The 18,013-nt window shown below is 48.5% G+C and overlaps 1 protein-coding gene across 2 annotated transcripts; it reads left to right on the top strand.

Moving 5' to 3' along the window:
* Positions 1-2,968: 2,968 nt before the first annotated feature.
* On the top strand, positions 2,969-4,960 carry LOC135174091 (olfactory receptor 14A16-like). 2 transcript variants are annotated; one of them, XM_064141338.1, is made up of 3 exons: positions 2,969-3,055; positions 3,774-3,914; positions 4,005-4,960. In XM_064141338.1, the coding sequence occupies exon 3, from the start codon at positions 4,028-4,030 to the stop codon at positions 4,958-4,960; it is 933 nt and encodes a 310-aa protein (XP_063997408.1). In that variant the 5' UTR covers positions 2,969-3,055; positions 3,774-3,914; positions 4,005-4,027. The 2 variants fall into 2 exon arrangements, with proteins under 2 accessions (XP_063997408.1, XP_063997409.1); XM_064141339.1 differs by lacking the exon at positions 3,774-3,914 and having other exon boundaries at positions 2,980-3,055.
* The last annotated feature ends 13,053 nt before the right edge of the window (positions 4,961-18,013 follow it).

Genomic DNA, 18,013 nt, shown 5'->3' with positions numbered 1-18,013 from the left:
CCACTTTATGATGTCACACAATCCCCACTCTGACCTGAAATGCTTCTGGACATAAAGTTACAGAATCGCTTCTGTGACATCACACAGCCCTCTCTATGATGTCACACAAACTCCTCTAGGATGTCACAGTGCACTCTATAAGAGGACACAAAATATTCTCTATGGCACACAGCCCTCTTTATGATGTCACAGAATCCCCACTGTGATGTGAAGTTGTCCTCTCCATAAGGTTACACAATTGCTTCTAGGGCAGCACACAGCCCTGTCTATGATGTCACCCAAACTCCTCTAGGATATCACAGTGCCCTCTCTAAGATGTCACAAAATACTCTCTATGATGTCACACAGTCCCCACAATGACGTCAAACAGTCCTCTCCATATAGTTACAGAATTGCCTCTGTTACAGCACACAGCCCTGTCTATGATGTCACCCAGGCCTCTCTATGGTGTCACACTAAGTCCTCTATGATCTGAGAGTGCCCTCTCTAAGACGGCACAAAATACTCTCCATGGTGTCACACAGCCCTCATTATGATGTCACTCAGCCCCCTTTATGACGTCTCAGAATAGCTTCTGTGATGTCATACAGCCCTCTCTTATGTCACACAGCCTTTCCTATGGTGTCACAGAACGCCTTCTGCGATTTAACACAGACCTCTCCATGTTGCCACAAAATCCTCTCTCTGATGTCACTCAATCCTCTTTAGGATGACACACAATCCCCTCTGAGCCATCAAACAGACCTGTCCATGACATAAGAGTATCCCTTCTAGGTGGTTATAGAGTCCTGTAATATAGGTACATAATTGCTTCTATGGCATCACTCAGCAGTCCTGATGATGTCACAGAGCCCTCTCTATGACGTTGTCGCAGAGGGGAGGAATCAATTAGGGTTCTATAAAATAGATATTTATTAAACTCAATGTTCTGGACTCTGCCACCCCCAACCACTGTATGTTAATATTGAAATGTTCTACAGGGTTATGCAAACATTCTGGGATAAATATCTGCAGTGACTTGTTCATAACCAGCAAACATTCAAACCATGGACAGAGAGAGGAGTTTTCCCCACAGCAAATACTGTTTGGGCTCTATTTGCTATTTGCCCAGCAGAGAGGGCTGGAAACTGATTCTGCTGTGTGGCAGAGACCACAGATATTACAGAGGCATTAAAGCTTCTACTCACAACTCTTATTCATCAATAATCACCCTCCGGGGCTACGTCACAGCCTGTGCCAGTGTCCAAACTTCAGGGGACCTCTGCCTGTGGACTTTGAGGCTGGAATCCTCCTGGCTTGAGGGGAAAGGAAGAATCTTCCCAGCTTGTGGGGAAATGACAGTCTGTGACCTGACTCTCCTGGCGAAGGATGCAATCTCTGCCCTTGTGCTGCTGGCTTCTTCTGGATGCTCTGTCCAGGGATTCTTAGGCAAGCCCTCAGGTGCAGGAGAAGGATGCTGTGCTGTCTCAGCATGGTTCTCACACAGCTGGCAGGCCAATCGTGTGCAGACAATCCAGAATCTGCCTCCTGGTGACTCAGCGTCAGTGGCGCTTACCAGGCAAGGATAGGCAGCGGCATGCAAGGTGTGCAGGGCTGCTGGGAGACTTTGAGCTCCACACATATACAGGCAGGCTTAAGTGAGCTCTGCAACTCAGTACACAAGCAGGCAATCCATGTACGGAGTCTGAGCTATGCAGGGGGAGTCCAAGCTGGGGGTCTGAGCGTGAGGGTCTGAGCACCTCTATTTATTGAATGTGGGCTGAGATTAATGGTCCCTTGGCCACTAGAATGACCAATCAGGTTGGCAGTCAGCCAAACCTTACCATAATAGGCAGAAGGCACTTGTCTGGAATTTCTCTAAATATGGTGCTCACTTGGGCTGACACCAGGGAAGCAGGAGCTGGGTGTGTGGGGCTTACACAGCCTGTTCACAAACACCTTATACAACACAGACCCTAGGCAGGCCAGACTCCATGACACCAGGTCTGTTCTCCCCCTTTGTGCTCATTCTGTGTTTACCTCTGGTTTACACAGAAAACCATGTCCTGGCAGGGCAAGGCATAAATAAGCCTACTTTTGGGCCTACAGGCCCTCCACTTTGCTTCCTAACCCTCTGGCTGAACCTCCATTCTTTCTTGGGACTGGAGTAAGGTTGAGAGGGGTAGGGGGAAGGTGAAGGGGATGGTTCAGAGCCCCTCCTGGAGACTCAGGTTGCTGGGAGGGGAGTTGTGTTTCTGTATTACCTTTTACCTTGTCTATTTCTGTCTATAACTGCATATATTGTAAACAGCTGCTTGTACATTGTGCCAGCTGTAAATAAATAGCTTCATTCATATTCCCAGAGCTGGCTGAGTCTAGTCTGGGTGATGGCTAAAGGTGGGGGGTGGGGAACACTCAAACCATCACACAGGGCATGGCCTTTCTGCTCCATAAACCAAGCCCAAGGGTTTCTGCCCTGCACTCTGCCTTCGTCTCCTGCACTCATGGCCTCAATGAGAGCTGCTCTAAGGAGTCCCTGGGAGGCTTTGTCAGTAACGACCCTCAGTGGGGCCAATCAATGCTTCAAGGCACATTGGGGCTTGCTTCTGATTTGCACTGTTGCAGAGGCTTGTTCAGGTGCTGGCAGCACCTGAGGAGCATGGACTCAGTCCCAAACACTCCATGGGGCTCATTGAAACCCTGCTAAGCCACAACTTAGCCTCTGCTGCTTGCCAAGAGCTCTGCAGCTGCTTGGAGAGGTTTTTGTTCTGAGAAGCATCTGCTCAATGCTTTGCAAGGGAACATTTCATCACTCTCCAGCAGGAGTTGTCTCTGGGCAAGCAAAGCAGAGCAGAGCCTGCCCCAGGCTGCTGCCAAGGAACAGACTCTGCAGCATCTGCTCAGCACAAGCTGTGTCTGACGCAGAGATGCTGCCAGCAGAAGCTTCTGCTGAGGCTCTGCACTTGCTTTCCTGCTTGCTCCTTCTTGAGGAGGCCACAGAGTGTCCCAGAATGTCCTGCCCTGCTCACTGCTCACCCTCACTCCCCACTGCCTCCAGCAGAGGCCAGAGGCACAGGTGAGGCACAGGATCTCCTTTGCCAGGGGCTGGGGGTCAGGGCTTGGCCCTTTGCACTCATGAAACCCCTCCAGGTTTGCTCAGCCTCAGAGCCACCTTTAGCTGCTGTCCTGAGCTGTCAGCTCTGCCTCCAGCTCTCTGCTCTGTCCAGCCCCTGCAGGGGCTTCAGTGCCTCCAGGGATGCTTCCCTTGCATCCACTGCCTCCTGCTGCTCTAAGCGAGCACTGGGAACACTTCTGCAGTGTCCCTCCCTGGGACCCATTAAGACTCCAAGAAAGTTCAGAGTTTGACTCTGACTCTGAATTCTGCAGAGGTTTCTTCAGCTTCTCAGTCTCTGAGGTTCATGAACTCAGCACCAAAGCCACCAGAGGGGTCCTTAAAATACCTTGGGCTGGTCCTCTGCTGCTGAGGTGGGGCAGGCTGCTGGGCTGGAGGGAGCTGCTGGCAAGCAGGCAGCACTGCAGAGAGACAGCTCTGGCCAGGAGCATCTCCTCTGCACAGCACAGCAGGGCTGAGGGCACTGCCAGAGGGTGCCATTGTGATGAGGGAGGCAGAGAGACCTTTGAGGTGGCCAGGACCAACAGGGTGACTGAGAGCTGAAAGAAGAGAAACCTTCCCAGCCCTGGCCGTGGTGAGTCTCTGCTGCAGAAGGGATTTGCAGTTCCTGGAGCTTCTGAAGCTGCCACATCCCACAGCCTCTGGGATCTCTTTCTTCCAGGGAGGGAGAGCAGGAGGAGATGATCGAGAGTAGAGCTTCCCAGCTGGACTGTCAGAGCCACAGACATGAGAGCTGCTCTCTGCTGGGATGAGTGCCAGGCTGGAAGCTGAGAGTGCACAAAGCTCCTCCAAAGGAAGAGAAGTAAATTTGAGGGGATTTTGTGGGAAATGCTCACGGAGTTGTCCAAAGGAAATGTCCTAACTTGTGTAATGTCTTCTGCTCTGTCAACAGTCACCCATATCAAGAGGCAGCAGATGTCCAACAGCAGCTCCATCAGCCACTTCCTCCTCCTGCCATTCCCAGGCACACAGCAGCTGCAGCTCCTGCACTTCTGCCTCTCCCTGGCCACCTACCTGGCTGCCCTCCTGGGCAACAGCCTCATCATCACCACCATCGCCTGGCACCACCACCTGCACACCCCCATGTACTTCTTCCTCCTCAACCTCGCCCTCCTTGATCTTGGCTTAATCTCCACCACTGTTCCTAAATCTATGGCCAGCTCTTTCTGGGGCACCAGGGACATCTCCTATGCAGGTTGTGCTGCTCAGGTCTTCTTTGTGTTATTCTTTATTGACACAGAGTTTTTTCTCCTCACCATCATGGCCTACGACCGCTACGTTGCCATCTGCAGGCCCCTGCACTATGGCACCCTCCTGGGCAGCAGAGCTTGTGCCCACATGGCAGCAGCTGCCTGGGCCTGTGGCTTTCTCAGTGCTCTGCTGCACACAGCCAATACATTTTCCCTGCCCCTCTGCCAGGGCAATGCTGTGCACCAGTTCTTCTGTGAGATCCCCCAGATCCTCAAGCTCTCCTGCTCCACAGCCTACCTCAGGGAACTTTGGCTCATTGTGGTCAGTGTCTGTGTATTCTTTGCCTGTTTTGTGTTCATTGTGGTGTCCTATGTGCAGATCTTCAGGGCAGTGCTGAGGATGCCCTCTGAGCAGGGACGCCACAAAGCCTTTGCCACCTGCCTCCCTCACCTGGCTGTGCTCTCTCTATGTCTCAGCACTGGCATCGTTGCCTACTTGAAGCCCCCATCCATGTCCTCCCCATCCTCAAACCTGGTTGTGTCAGTTTTGTACTCAGTGGTGCCTCCAGCAGTGAACCCTCTCATCTACAGCCTGAGGAACCAGGAGCTGAAGGCTGCCCTGAGCAAACTGCTCCCTGGATGCTGTCAGAAGCAATAAACTCTTTGTCTTCTGCTGCAGAGCAGCTCTGGTGTCACTCAGAGCAGGCCCAGTCTGGCTTCTCCGATTTTGGCTGCTGCTGGTGGTGTTACCCTTGTGAGAATGCACTGCCCACAGCAATGTCTTTCTTCAGACCATTTCTGGTTCAGTGTGACCCAGAGGCTGTAGACATGAAGAGTTGTGCTCCCTGTGTGCTCAGCACAGGACAGACCCTTGCAGGGACTTGTTTCTCTGAGCAGTGCCTGTGTGCAGAGGTGGAGGGGCAGAGTCCCAGCACAGCAGCAGTGCCAGGGAGCCCCAGCTCCTGGGCTGTCCTCAGCTGCTCTTTCTGCCCTTCCACACTCTGCTGCTGAGCTGCTGTGTTGGGGCAAGACCTGAGTGCTCTGGCAGCTTGGGCATCCTGCTGCTGTGTGGCAGTGCTGGCACAGCACAGTAGGAACAGGCCACAGGCATTGCTGTGGCAGAGCCTCCTGGCAGCATTGCCATCCTACAAGGGCATCTCCTCATGCTTTATGCCATGGATGTTCCCCACCTCTGGGCCAAGCCCTCCCCATACCCTCGCAGCTGCTATGCCCTTTGGAGAGGCTGTGGCTGTAGTGGCACTGTCCAGAGCAATGTGCAGTGATGAGCACTACTGTGGGGCCACAGGAGATCACAGTGTGCTGAGGAGAGAATAAGGGAGGCAGAGAGAGGCAAACGGAGGTGGGAAGAAATTTGGCTGAGGGTCTTCATAACCACTATGATGGTTTGGGTGTTCCCCACGCCCCCCCCACTTTAGAAATCACACAGACTAGACTCAGCCAGCTCTGGGAATATAAATGAAGCTATTTATTTACAGCAGCACAATATACAAGCAGATACTTACAGTATATACAGTTATAGACAGAAAAAGACAAGGTAAAATGTAATACAGAAACACAACTCCCCTCCCAGAAACCTGAGTCCCCAGGAGCAGCTCTCAACCACCCCTGCACCTTCCCCCTGCCCCTCTCAACCTTACCCAGTCCCAAGGAAAAGTAGGGGTTCGGCCAAGAGGTTAAGAAGCAAAGGTGGGTGGAAGGTGTGCTAGAGAGATGCAGCTCAGCCAGCAGCCCAAGCGAGAGTGGGAGAAAAAGTGGCAAGAGTGTTATCTAACCTTTTCATTTCTTCTTCCCATACTCCTTAGCAAGGGCAGTAGACATCACCATTGTTTTTCTTTCACAGCCTGTAGTCTAGTTCTTCTCACCAAAACATTCTAGCCTGCTTGAAACTAGCACAATCCACCCCTGTCTACTTCACTCAGAGTATTGCTGAGATCTGATCTATTCTAAACCAATATTTACACTCATGAATATTACAAGTTCAGTTCACACTTCATTCCAGCTATCTCAGATGTAGGTGATTCAAAAGCTCAGCACAGTTTGTCTCCTCACAGGTGAGACGAGAACAGGGACTCCCAGGTGACATTGGGTTCATGCTCATGTACTGTAGATTCTTTCAGTGTTGGACGCCGATGGTTCCTAGAACAGACAACTCCTAACAAGTTGGATTACACACTCTGAATTTAAACTCTCTCAGCTAAGCTTAGATTTCTCTGTGGCACACACTGGGTTTCACCATTCTCTTGCATTATCCAGTATGTATGACCAGGACCTTCAGCAGACACCACCCCTCGGACAGGTTTCCCTTCACCTGAAGGAGAAAATACCCAAACAGTTTTCCCTAACAGATTCTTTTCACCTACAACAGGAACTTTATCACCATCTACTGTTTGGACCAAATCTGATTGTGCAGGTCCTGCTCTGTTTACTGAACCTCTACTATTTACCAACCAGGTAGCTTGTGCTAAATGTTTGTCCCAGTTTTTCAGAGTTCCACCCCCCATGGCTTTTAGGGTGGTTTTCATCAAACTGTTGTAGAGCTCAATCTTCCCTGCAGCTGGTGCATAGTAGGGTATGTGATAGATCCATTCAATACCATGCTCTTTGGCCCAGTTTTTCACAAGATTGTTCTTGAAATGAGTGCCATTGTCTGACTCGATTCTCTCTGGAGTTCCATGTCTCCACATGATCTGTCTCTCCAAGCCAAGAATGGTGTTAGGTGCAGTAGCATGTGGAACTGGATAGGTTTCCAACCATCCAGTGCTGGCCTCTACCATCATTAGCACATACTGCTTGCCAGAACAAGATCGAGGTAAAGTGATGTAGTCAATCTGCCAGGCTTCATCATAATTGTACTTTGACCATCTCTCACCATACCATAAGGGCTTGATTCACTTAGCCTGCTTAATAGCAGCACAAATGTCACAGTCATAGATGACTTGGGTGATAGCATCCATGGACAAGTCAATTGACCTATCACGAGCCCATCGGTATGTTCCATCTCTGCCTTGATGTCCAGATGAGTCATGGGCCCACCGAGCTAGGAACAGTTCACCTCGGTGTTTCCAATCAAGGTCAAGATCAGAGTTGGTATCAACTTGAGAAATCTTAGCAGCTTGCTCTGCCTGCTGGTTGTGTTGATGTTCCTCAGTAGCTCTGCTCTTAGGCATGTGTGCATCTACGTGCCGCACCTTCACTGGAGTTCTCTCCAGCCGTGCATCAATGTCCTGCCATAGATCAGCACACCAAATAGGCTTTCCTTTCCTCTGCCAACCATGCTTCTGCCAGTCCTTCAGCCAACCCCATAGAGCATTGGCTACCATCCATGAGTCGGTGTAGAGGTAAAGGATAGGCCAATTCTCACGTTCAGCCACATCAAGAGCAAGTTGAACAGCTTTTACCTCAGCAAACTGACTGGATTCTCCTTCTCCATCTCTCGCTTCGGTAACTCTCCTGGTAGGACTCCAAACTGCTGACTTCCATCTTCGCTTGTTCCCAACAAGATGACAGGAACCATCTGTGAACAAAGCATAGTTCTTTTCCTGATCAGAGAGATCACCATAGGGAGGAGCTTCCTCAGCACGAGTTATTTTCTCCTCTGGAGGTTTGGTACAGTCTGTGCCTTCCGGCCAGTTGGTGATCACCTCCACCAGACCAGGTCAGTCAAGATTACCCATTCGTGCTCGTTGGGTTATCAAAGCCATCCATTTAGACCAGGTTGCATCTGTGGCATGATGTGGTGATGAACCTTTGCCCTTGAACATCCAGTTTAGAACTGGCAGTCTAGGAGCTAAAAGCAATTGTGACTCAGTTCCAATCACTTCAGAAGCTGCTTTCACTCCTTCATAGGCTGCTAGAATCTCTTTCTCCGTTGCAGTGTAATTTGTCTCTGAACCTCTGTAACAACGTCCCCAGAAACCAAGTGGATGACCACGTGTCTCATTTGGAGCTCTCTGCCAAAGACTCCAAGTTGGACATTGTCACTGGCAGCTGTGTACAGAATGTTCTTAATGTCCGGACCAGATCTCACAGGTCCCAAGCCCACTGCATGGACTACTTCTCGCTTGATCTGATCAAAGGCTGCTTGTTGTTCAGGTCCCCACTCGAAATTGTTTCTCTTATGAGTCACATCATGCAGAGGTTTGACAATCTGACTGAAACCAGGAATGTGTAGTCTCCAAAATCCCACCACACCAAGAAAGAAAGTGTGTCCTTCTTACTGGTGGGAACTGCCATGGTGGAGACTTTGTTGATCACATCCTGAGGAATGTAACGGCGACCATCCTGCCACCGCACTCCCAGAAACTGAATTTCTCTGGCAGGTCCTTTGACCTTGTCTCTCTTAATGGCAAAACCTGCTTGCAACAGAATGTCAATGATTTTGTTACCTTTCTCGAAGACTTCCTCAGCAGTTTGGCCCCACACAATGATGTCGTCGATGTACTGGATGTGCTCTGGAGCTTTACCTTTCTCCAGTGCATTGTGGATGACTGAGTGACAGATGGTTGAGCTGTGTTTCCACCCCTGAGGCAAACGGTTGAACTGGTACTGGATTCCTCTCCAGGTGAATGCAAACTGAGGCCTGCACTCCTTTGCTATGGCAATAGAGAAGAAAGCATTAGCAATGTCTATGGTTGCATACCATTTAGCCTCCTTCGATTCCAGCTCGTACTGGAGTTCCAGCATGTCCGGCACAGCTGCACTCATGGGTGGCGTCACCTCGTTGAGGGCACGAAAGTCAACTGTCAGTCTCCAGTCGCCCGTAGGTTTACGCACAGGCCAGATGGGACTGTTGAAAGGTGAATGAGCTTTCTCGATGACAGCCTGACTCTCCAGTTGACGAATCAGCTGATGAATGGGCAACAAAGAGTCACGGTTAGTTCTGTACTGCCTATGATGAACAGTTTGAGTTGCAATTGGCACTTCCAGGTCCTCTATGTCATGATGTCCCACAACTGCAGATTCATCTGAAAGTTCAGGTCTAATGGACAATTTCAATTTACCATCCTCAATCTCTACAGATGCTATTCCAAAAGCCCATTTGTGACCCTTAGGATCTTTGAAACAACCTTGTCTCAAAAAGTCAATTCCCAGAATGCAAGGCGCATCAGGACCAGTTACAATAGTATGTGTCTTCCACTCTTTACCAGTTAAACTGATCTCAGCCTGTATCTTAGTTAACTCTTGAGATCCACCAGTGATTCCAAAGATAGATATGGACTCTGTCCCTTACAATTGATGGCAATAAAGTACACTGAGCACCTGTGTCAACTAAAGCCCTGTATTTCCGAACTTTTGAACTGCCAGGCCACCTAATGAATACATTCCAATAGATTCGGTTCTCTCCACTATCCCTTTCCTCCTCCTGGCTGGAGGCAGGGCACCCCTAATGCTGAACATGGCATGTTGGGTGTACACAGTGATTGGTGTTGTTGTGAGAGGAACTGCAATTGTTGGAATAATTGCAGTTGCTCTCAGGAGCTGAAGAAGTGACAGCTACTTTCCTGGCATTGCTGCCTCTGTTCCTGCCACTCTGCAGATCCCTGACTCTTTGAAAGAGCTGAAGTAGGTTTACCATCCCACTTGTTCATGTTCTCACCGTATGTGTCACGCAGAAGTATCCACAGTGACGCACGTGATTGCTGCTGTCTGGGTGGAATTTGTCTCCTCCTGGGCTGGAATTGCCTTGCAGGAGGTGGGCGTCTGTTCCTGATGGCAGAGACATGCACCCATTCAGATGATGCAGGAATGGTATCCTTTACCAGACTGGAAATTGAGGTTTTAAGATCCTCCTTCAGTTCTTTCATGCTGTCTTTGATGCCATCCTTAATGCTATCTTTCATCCCCTTTATCTCTGTTGTCATAGTTTTTATGGCAGAGACTAGGGCAGAATGTGCCAAGCTGTCCTCTATCTGCCTGAGCTGGTCAGTGAATTCACCAACAGTGAAAGATCTTCCATTATCACTCCTTGATAGGAACTTACTGGCCAAGATGTTAGCATAGGATGAAGGAGCAAGCTTAATAAGCTTCTTCATGAGACCTGTTCCCAAGAGGAATATCATCAGGCTCATGAGTGCCATGATCTCCATAAAGCACTTCCTTCACAGCAAACTCCTTCAGAAGCTTCATTCCCTGCTCAATGGTGTTCCACTTCTTGGCAGCCCATGGCAGATCATCTCGGGAAGGATATCTCATAGCCACAGCCAACAGAAGGCGTGTCCACAAGCTAACCTTACCAAGAGGACTTGCTAGGTATTTGTCCACTCCACTCTCCTTGGTGAGTGGTCCCAGCTGCTTGGCAGTCTTGTCTCCTACCTGCAGGGCATTAGCACCAATGCTACGGCATCTCACCAGCCAGCTTAGGATTGGCTCACCTGATTCCCTTGAGTATTCCTTCCTAACTTCCCTGACCTCTCTGAGTGGATCGTTGGAGTCCTGGATGTCATCCTCCTCATCTTCCTCTTGTTGATCTGGTTGTCCCTGGCCTAGAAACAGAACCTTCCTCATAGCACTCTTAAACTCATTGGAACCATCCTCTTTCTTGGCAGCCAACCTCACAGCGCTCCTCTCATTTGAGTACTGCGATTTCAGCGTGTTTGCCAGATCCCACAGACTAAATGCCTCCTCTTCCTCCTCTTGCTCACCAGAGGTCCCCTCTCTTACATCCTCCTTTGAATCACACTTTGTCAAAAGCTGTGTCTTGGCATTTGCCTTAGCAGGTGCCAAAAAGGCCTGCACAGCAACAGACTTTGACGTGTCTGATGGAGGGTTTGAATCACTGGGGGTCTGATTTGGGGTCTGTGAGTTCAGATCTGCCTTAGAAGTAACAGGATTCTGGTCTGCTGGATGGGGCTGTGGATTCGGACTTGAACTGACTGGGCTAGTGTTATTAGGAACATTCTGACTTTGGGTACCTGCCTGTACTCCTGGGACGCCTGCCAAACTTGACGCATTATCTTTGTTGTTATTCCCGCCAGGTACATTGGCAGTCTTCCCAGAATCTGGAGAAGTAGGTACAGGGACTACCCCTGGCTGTGCCCCTGGCTTATCTTTGTTTATATTTGGTTGCTGCAGAATCATCCCTGGCTGTAACCCTGAATTTGTCTGGGGAGAAAGTAATTGTTGTTGATTTCCACTGGTACACTGTTTCTGAGGCACTGAGCTATGTGCTTTTGAGACAGAATTTTTTCTAGTTCTTACAAGCACTGGATTAGAATTTTTCACATGTAATGCCAGAATTAATATGAAAATTAAAACTATAAGACATAGATTGACACACATCAGTCCTGCCACGGTCTGCTTTGTGTAAAAATCTTTACAAGGATTTGGCATCTCAGTTTGGGGGTAAATTACCCTCATAAGGGCTGTAGTTAAAGCAGTATTTTGATTGCTTGTAATATTACTGGCAAATACCCCTGTAATGTTACTGGTAAGGTTTTCAGTGACATTAAAACCAGCATATCCAAGAATGAAATCATCTCAGGACCAGAAAGTGTCTGTAACTTTAGCTTTAGCCTTTGTATAAGCTAGATTAAGAAAGTAAGCAACAATTTGAGATTTTATCCAATTAAATGCCAAAAAACATAACCCCGACCAGATTAGAGCCCCCACCAAGTACAATAGCTGCTTTATTAGCTTCATTCTGATTCCCAGAGTTAATTAACAGTCACTCAAATGAATTTGCCCCACGTTGGGTGCCAAATAAAAGATGTGGTGGTTTGGCTGTTACCTGCCCCCCCACACTTTCGAATGAACCCCAGCTAACTCAGACAGACTCCGGGAATATAAATGAAGCTATTTATTTACAACAGCACAATATACAAGCAGATATTTACAGTATATACAGTTATAGACAGAAATATACAAAGTAAAAAAAATACAGAAACACAACTCCCCTCCCAGAAATCTGAGTCCCCAGGAGGGGCTCTCAACCACCCCTGCACTTCCCCCTGCCCCTCTCAACCTTACCCCAATCCTGGGAAGAAAAGAGGTTCAGCCAAGAGGTTAAGAAGCAAGGTTAGTGGCAGTGAGGTTAGGGAGATGTAGCTCAGTCTGAAGCCAGAAGCAGAGTGAAAAAATGGTGAAAAGTGTTATCCAATGTTTACTTTCTTGTTCCCATACCTCTCAGCGAGACTGTGAGGGAATGAGACATAACCATTGTTTTCCTTTCACAGTCAATTATCTACTTTCTCTCACCAAAACATTCTAGCCTGCTTCAAACTAGCACATTTTCCCACTCTGAGTACCGTGTCTCAGTCTCTTTGAATGCCATGGATGAGAATAAGAGAGCTCTACTAGGGCCATTGGGTCCCCTCTGGAATATTGCACAATATGAGGCGTGCTCAGAAAAATCCCATTCAGCCCTTAGGGCATCTTGTGGTTGCAGAGGCCCCAATCTCTGATATGCCTTCAGGTCATCTTTAAGAACTTTCAGGCACTCAGAGTGTCGTGGAGCCCAGTCCCAGACTTTGTGCTTCTTGAGCAAATCATAAAGGGGATAGGCAATCACGGAGAAACCTGGGATGTGCTTTCTCCAGTAACCCAAGGTGCCCAACAGTTGTTGCAGCTCCTTTTTGTTATTGGTATTTGTTATTGGTATTTGGCCCTTTTCAATATTCTCTAAGGAATCCTCTGGCGCTGACACTGCTCCTGCCACCCACCAGGATCCTAGGAATTTGACCCCCTGGCTTGGGTCTTGGCACTTATCCCTTGGGATAGTCAGCCCTTGGTCAGTTAATAACTTCCAAATGTTCCCAGCTACTGACGCTACCTGTTCCTTATCGTTTCCTCCCACCAAGATGTCATCGATGTAATTATAGACACTGACATCCATTGGAAATTGAATAGTGCTTAGCAAGGCTGCTAGTGCATTGTGTGCTATGGTTGCATGTTGGAGAATTCTTGTTAGCAGAGGACACAGAAATGATAAACATGAGCAACTGTGCTGAGAAACGGCCTTGGGACACTGCTACCCCAGGAAATCAAACTGTAAACAAGTGAGCACCCCACACACAGCTGCAGTGGGCAAAGTTAGATAGCCAAGGGGGCTGGAGTAGGTGGTCTGGAGGGCTGACCCTCAGATTGTTACGGTATGCTGACCTATCTATGCCTTACAAGTAACCCTGTACCCTCTGATTGTAACCAATCTTGGTGGAGCACACCTCTTGCAAGAGTGCATATAAGTCACTGTATCATGGAAATAAAGCAGATTATGACCATCTAACCATATTGGTGAACAAAGAGTCATTGTACCCAAATACTCCACTGGTGAAATGCCAACAATTGGCACCTGAACAGTGAATCAGGTATTCAAGTCATACCGAGTCAGGCCGGCAGTGAGTAGGACCATGTTCAAGAGGCCAGAGGCTTGGCAGAAAGGGGCCGATCATCCTGCAGATGTTTTTCGCATTGAAAAAACCATCGTCACCAGTGCCACAGGACCGGAGGGCATAGCTGAAAGAAGGGAGCGAATGCCGGACACCCACGCCGCGGGTGGGTACTCTGAATTAAACAGGTAAGGCCACATGGCAACAGCCATGGCACTGTCCCCAGTCAGACTTGCTTCAGCTTTGTGGGCTGAGTGCATAGGAGGCTAGAGGACTTTATATCAGTCTAGCCGGAGCGCTGGGAGAGACATGGGAGAGACACGCTTGCGACTGAGTTGCTGCTGACTGTAGACCCGTTAAAGTCACTCAAATCTGCCTGGCGAGACCTAAATCATTGCCTTAGTGGACAAAAATCCCGCTGGCAGGTGATGGCTGCCACACGTCACTGGGAACCGCCCCCGACCAGCAACCTTAATGGCGGCTGCCGGTAGCGACTCACCAACACCCCACAATGGCGACTGCCAATAGCCACCCGACGGCAGCAAGCTACAAAAGCTTCTCAGCTTGAAAAAGTTTTTTGGGACTGCCGTGCAAGGAGCGGCTGCCTGCCGCTGTGAGTGCCATGTCGAATCTACTGCTGTAGTGAATCTGCCAGCTGCTGCGGCGCCTTCTTACTGCGATTGCTGGGTCTGTTTATTGACTGAAATGCAGCACCCCCCACCACACCCCCGCATCCTCGCTGACAACAGCATGCGATGCAGGACAGAGACTTTTAGCTTTCAACTGGTAAAAGATGTTACTGAAGGTACAGAGGGACGAATGGCAGAGAGAAAGGACAGACGGCAGAAGCGACCGCGCCAGACAGCTCTGGACCCCTCCCCTTCCTGCGGCTCGGTGGAGCAGTCTCCAGATCCACCCCCCTTCACCGTCGCAGCCCGCTGTGCCCCCGCCCACCCGCCCCATCTCCAGGGGACCATATCCTGCAGCCGAGAGGTCTCCTGCGAGTCTGCAGAAGATAGAGGACTGAGGGAGGTGCTGGGAGGAGATTGGTGGGGAGGAAGGAATTCATGGGTTTCCTTGGGTTGCTCCAAAGAGTTCGGTCAATTTGCTCACACAGCTAAGCCTCTGCCTTTTCCCTTTTTTTCTCTCGTGTCTTCTGCCTCTGTCTTGAAGAATCTGAGAAAATCAGTAGTTTCAGACTTTTCAAAGTAGATTTCATACTAGGTAATAAGGATAGATAGTATAGGGTTAAAGAAGGACAGAAACAACAAGTGGTGGATGAGCTGAAACAGCTGGGGGCTGGGGAAGATGGAGGGCAGAGGACACCAGCAGCACTGGGGCTGGCCCTTTCTCCCTCCCCCCCCTCCCCCACCTGCGGAGAGGCCCGAAGGGCCCCATTCCCCCCCCCACGCCTCCTTCATTCATCTGTTATCTCTTTCTACAGATTTTTTTTTCTGCCGGAAGCAGCAGAGCCTCGGAATCATTTTGAGCTGGAACATTACTGAGGCCAGAGTCGCAGCTTGGGAAATTGACTTACACACAGACTTGAGTACAATGCCGGATGCTAGAAAGTTTGTGGAGAAAATAGTAAGAGTAACGATTAAGATTTAGAACCATTTTTGCCCCTGTTACAGGCATGGACTCACACAGGTGCATCTCTTTAGCCACCTGATAATGACAGTTTGCACTCAAAATGATAGCTAATAGTTCCTGACTGGGGTATTCACCCATTGTCTTACTGATTAATTCCTTCTACAGACTAGGCACCCATTGCTCAGTGGCAAAAGAAAGAGAGGGAGATTGCTAGGCAATAGCAGAGATGCCAATGCCGCTGACAATGGCTGGAAACTCATACAGACACAGAAAGCACCAAACAGGACAGACTAGCACACTTATTACTAGAACTCAGATGCACTGCCTCTCTCAGCAAGAGCATGGGCACTGAAATCCACATTGCAAGTCACTAACCAGATTCTGGACTAGGAGCAGGGAATGATAGAGGTTGTAGGCTAATGCCAGTCAGCTCCTTCCCCCTAATAAACTTGTTCAAACAGACAAAGACAGGACTATTTTTGAAGGCCTTTTTGATGGTACCATATTTTGAAGCCTAGGAGTTTACTGGAGCAGCTGCTAATTGCAATGGAATGAGCTTTGTGACAACTCTGATTTTCCCTTTCTCTGAAGAATACCATGGGATTGTTATCTTCTTGAATTGTCTTTGCTTTTTCTTGAATTTCCTTCAGCTGATAGATTTTTAGAGTAAGAGAAGTTAAGGCTAAGGGTTTGTAATTTGGGGAATTTAGGGTATAAGGATATTATGGGATGTTTTTTCTTGGGTATATCTGGGCATCATTGAGAAAAAAAAATGGGGGAGAAAATGGGTTTAGAGGAAAGTAGGATAGCAGAAGAAATTTTTTCCTTTTTCGAGATTTTTGTAATCACATCATACAGACCAGGCCAGTGGAGCTGTTAGCCTGGGCAATGAATATGTCTGTATTTGTTCTTGTATTTGCTTGTGTTTGATCATTTATCTTCACAGGCCTTGATGAAGACCAACCTGATTATGACCAACCTGTTTTTTCCTAAAGTGAGCAGAAGTCTTGCTCAGATGGCAGAACTGTGAAAGGACTTGAAAGGAGCACTGACATGATGATTGTGTGTGTATGGACCATAAGGTTTGGATCACGGTTAACGAATTTGGGTATTTTCATGAGTTTTCAGTGATTGTGGTTTAATGGAATAGGTTCAGTTTAGCTCCTTTTGTAAAGGCCAAAGCCCACTCAAATTGGCACAAGATGGCAATGTGGCTTTTATCTCTTTACAAGGGCCCTGCAAAAGACAAAAAACACTGCCCTAAATTCTAAAAGCAAATGAAGAACTGAGGGAAGAGGCCTAATAGAATAGCCTGAAAGCAACATCTAGGGCATATCTTTGCATTGTATTTAGAGCTTTGTAGTTCTTAAGCACGATAGTCAGATGCGCTCACAGCTAAGAACATCGAGATTTCTGAGAACTACAGAGTGAATCCAGAACTGTGGCAGTCTGAAGAGAATATTTGACAGCTGATTGATCTGCAAGTCTGCAACATCAATTCCCACACAGAGCCAGCAAAGATGTGGCACACCTGCACTCTCCTGTGACTGTGATGTTCGTCTGCACTTTTGGGCTTTTGAACGAATGACTTACTGTCGCTTGCAGAAATAGCTTTTGGGCTTGTTAGCTAAGCTTAGGTTGTTAGCTTGCCAGACTAATGCTACTGATGAAAGCTCTAACAGGTTTATTCTCTTTCTGATTTTAGCACAGTTGATTTGTAGCTGCACCATTCACCCCTGTGTTGAACAGCCTATGTGAATTGAAAGAGCAGCCCAGGTTGCTCAAAAGAAAGAGAGGGAATTGTTTTGGAGAATTCTTGCTAGCTGAGGACACAGAAATGATAAACATGAGCAACTGTGCTGAGAATGTCCTTGAGTCCATCCTGTGAGTTAGATAGCAGGCACAGGGTACTTCCCCCCACATGCAGCTGCAGGGGGTGGAGTGCAGCTGCATGGTGGGCAGAGTTTAATCAGCCCCAGAGGCTGACCCTCAGATTATTATGGTATACTGACCTATCTATGCCTTACAAGTAACCCTGTACCCTCTGATAGTAACCAATCTTAAGCTGAGCACACCTCTTGCAAGAGTGCATATAAGTCACTGTATCACGGAAATAAAGTGGATTATGACCATCTAACCATATTGGTGAACCAAGAGTCATTGCACCCAAAGCACTCCACCGACACTCTCTGCCACAAGTGGCGTAGGCGGCAGAATCCCCTCCACGGCATCTCCTGTGCTAGTTTGAGGCTAGCTGGAATATTTGGGTGAGAAGTGCTCATAGGCTTGCTGAGATGTATCAAAATAAGAACACAAACATAGACAGCAGAGTTACTCTCTGGCTCTGTCTGCCTGCACTGCTCTCTGTAACCTGCTGTCTGTGTAACTACTCCGTCTGCTTCCTAACCCCCCTGTCCAATTCTCCAAACTCACCTTGAAAGTAAGGCAAAGTCTGGGATAAGCTAGAGGGGTGGAAAGGAGGTGGAAGGGTGTTTGGGAACCCCTCCTGGGGACTCTGGTTTCCGGGAGGGCTGCTGTGTTTATGTATTATGTTTTAACTGCTATATTTCAGTATAGATGCATAGATTGTAAGTACCTGCTTGTGTATTGTGCTAAGCTGTAAATACAGAACTTCATTCTTAAATTTCCAGCTCTGCTGAGTCTAGTCTGAGTGATTTTTCTCAAGTGTGGGAGGGCAGGGAACACCCAAACCATCACACCTCCTCAGTCATTGTTCAGTCAGATTCCTCTCACCTCTGCTGCTGCTCTGCACT

The sequence above is a fragment of the Pogoniulus pusillus genome, unplaced genomic scaffold, assembly GCF_015220805.1.
Source record: "Pogoniulus pusillus isolate bPogPus1 unplaced genomic scaffold, bPogPus1.pri scaffold_47_arrow_ctg1, whole genome shotgun sequence".
NCBI classification, from domain to species: Eukaryota; Metazoa; Chordata; class Aves; order Piciformes; family Lybiidae; genus Pogoniulus; species Pogoniulus pusillus.
Note: the sequence above shows the minus strand (reverse complement) of the source record. Positions and strands in the feature narration are given on the sequence as shown.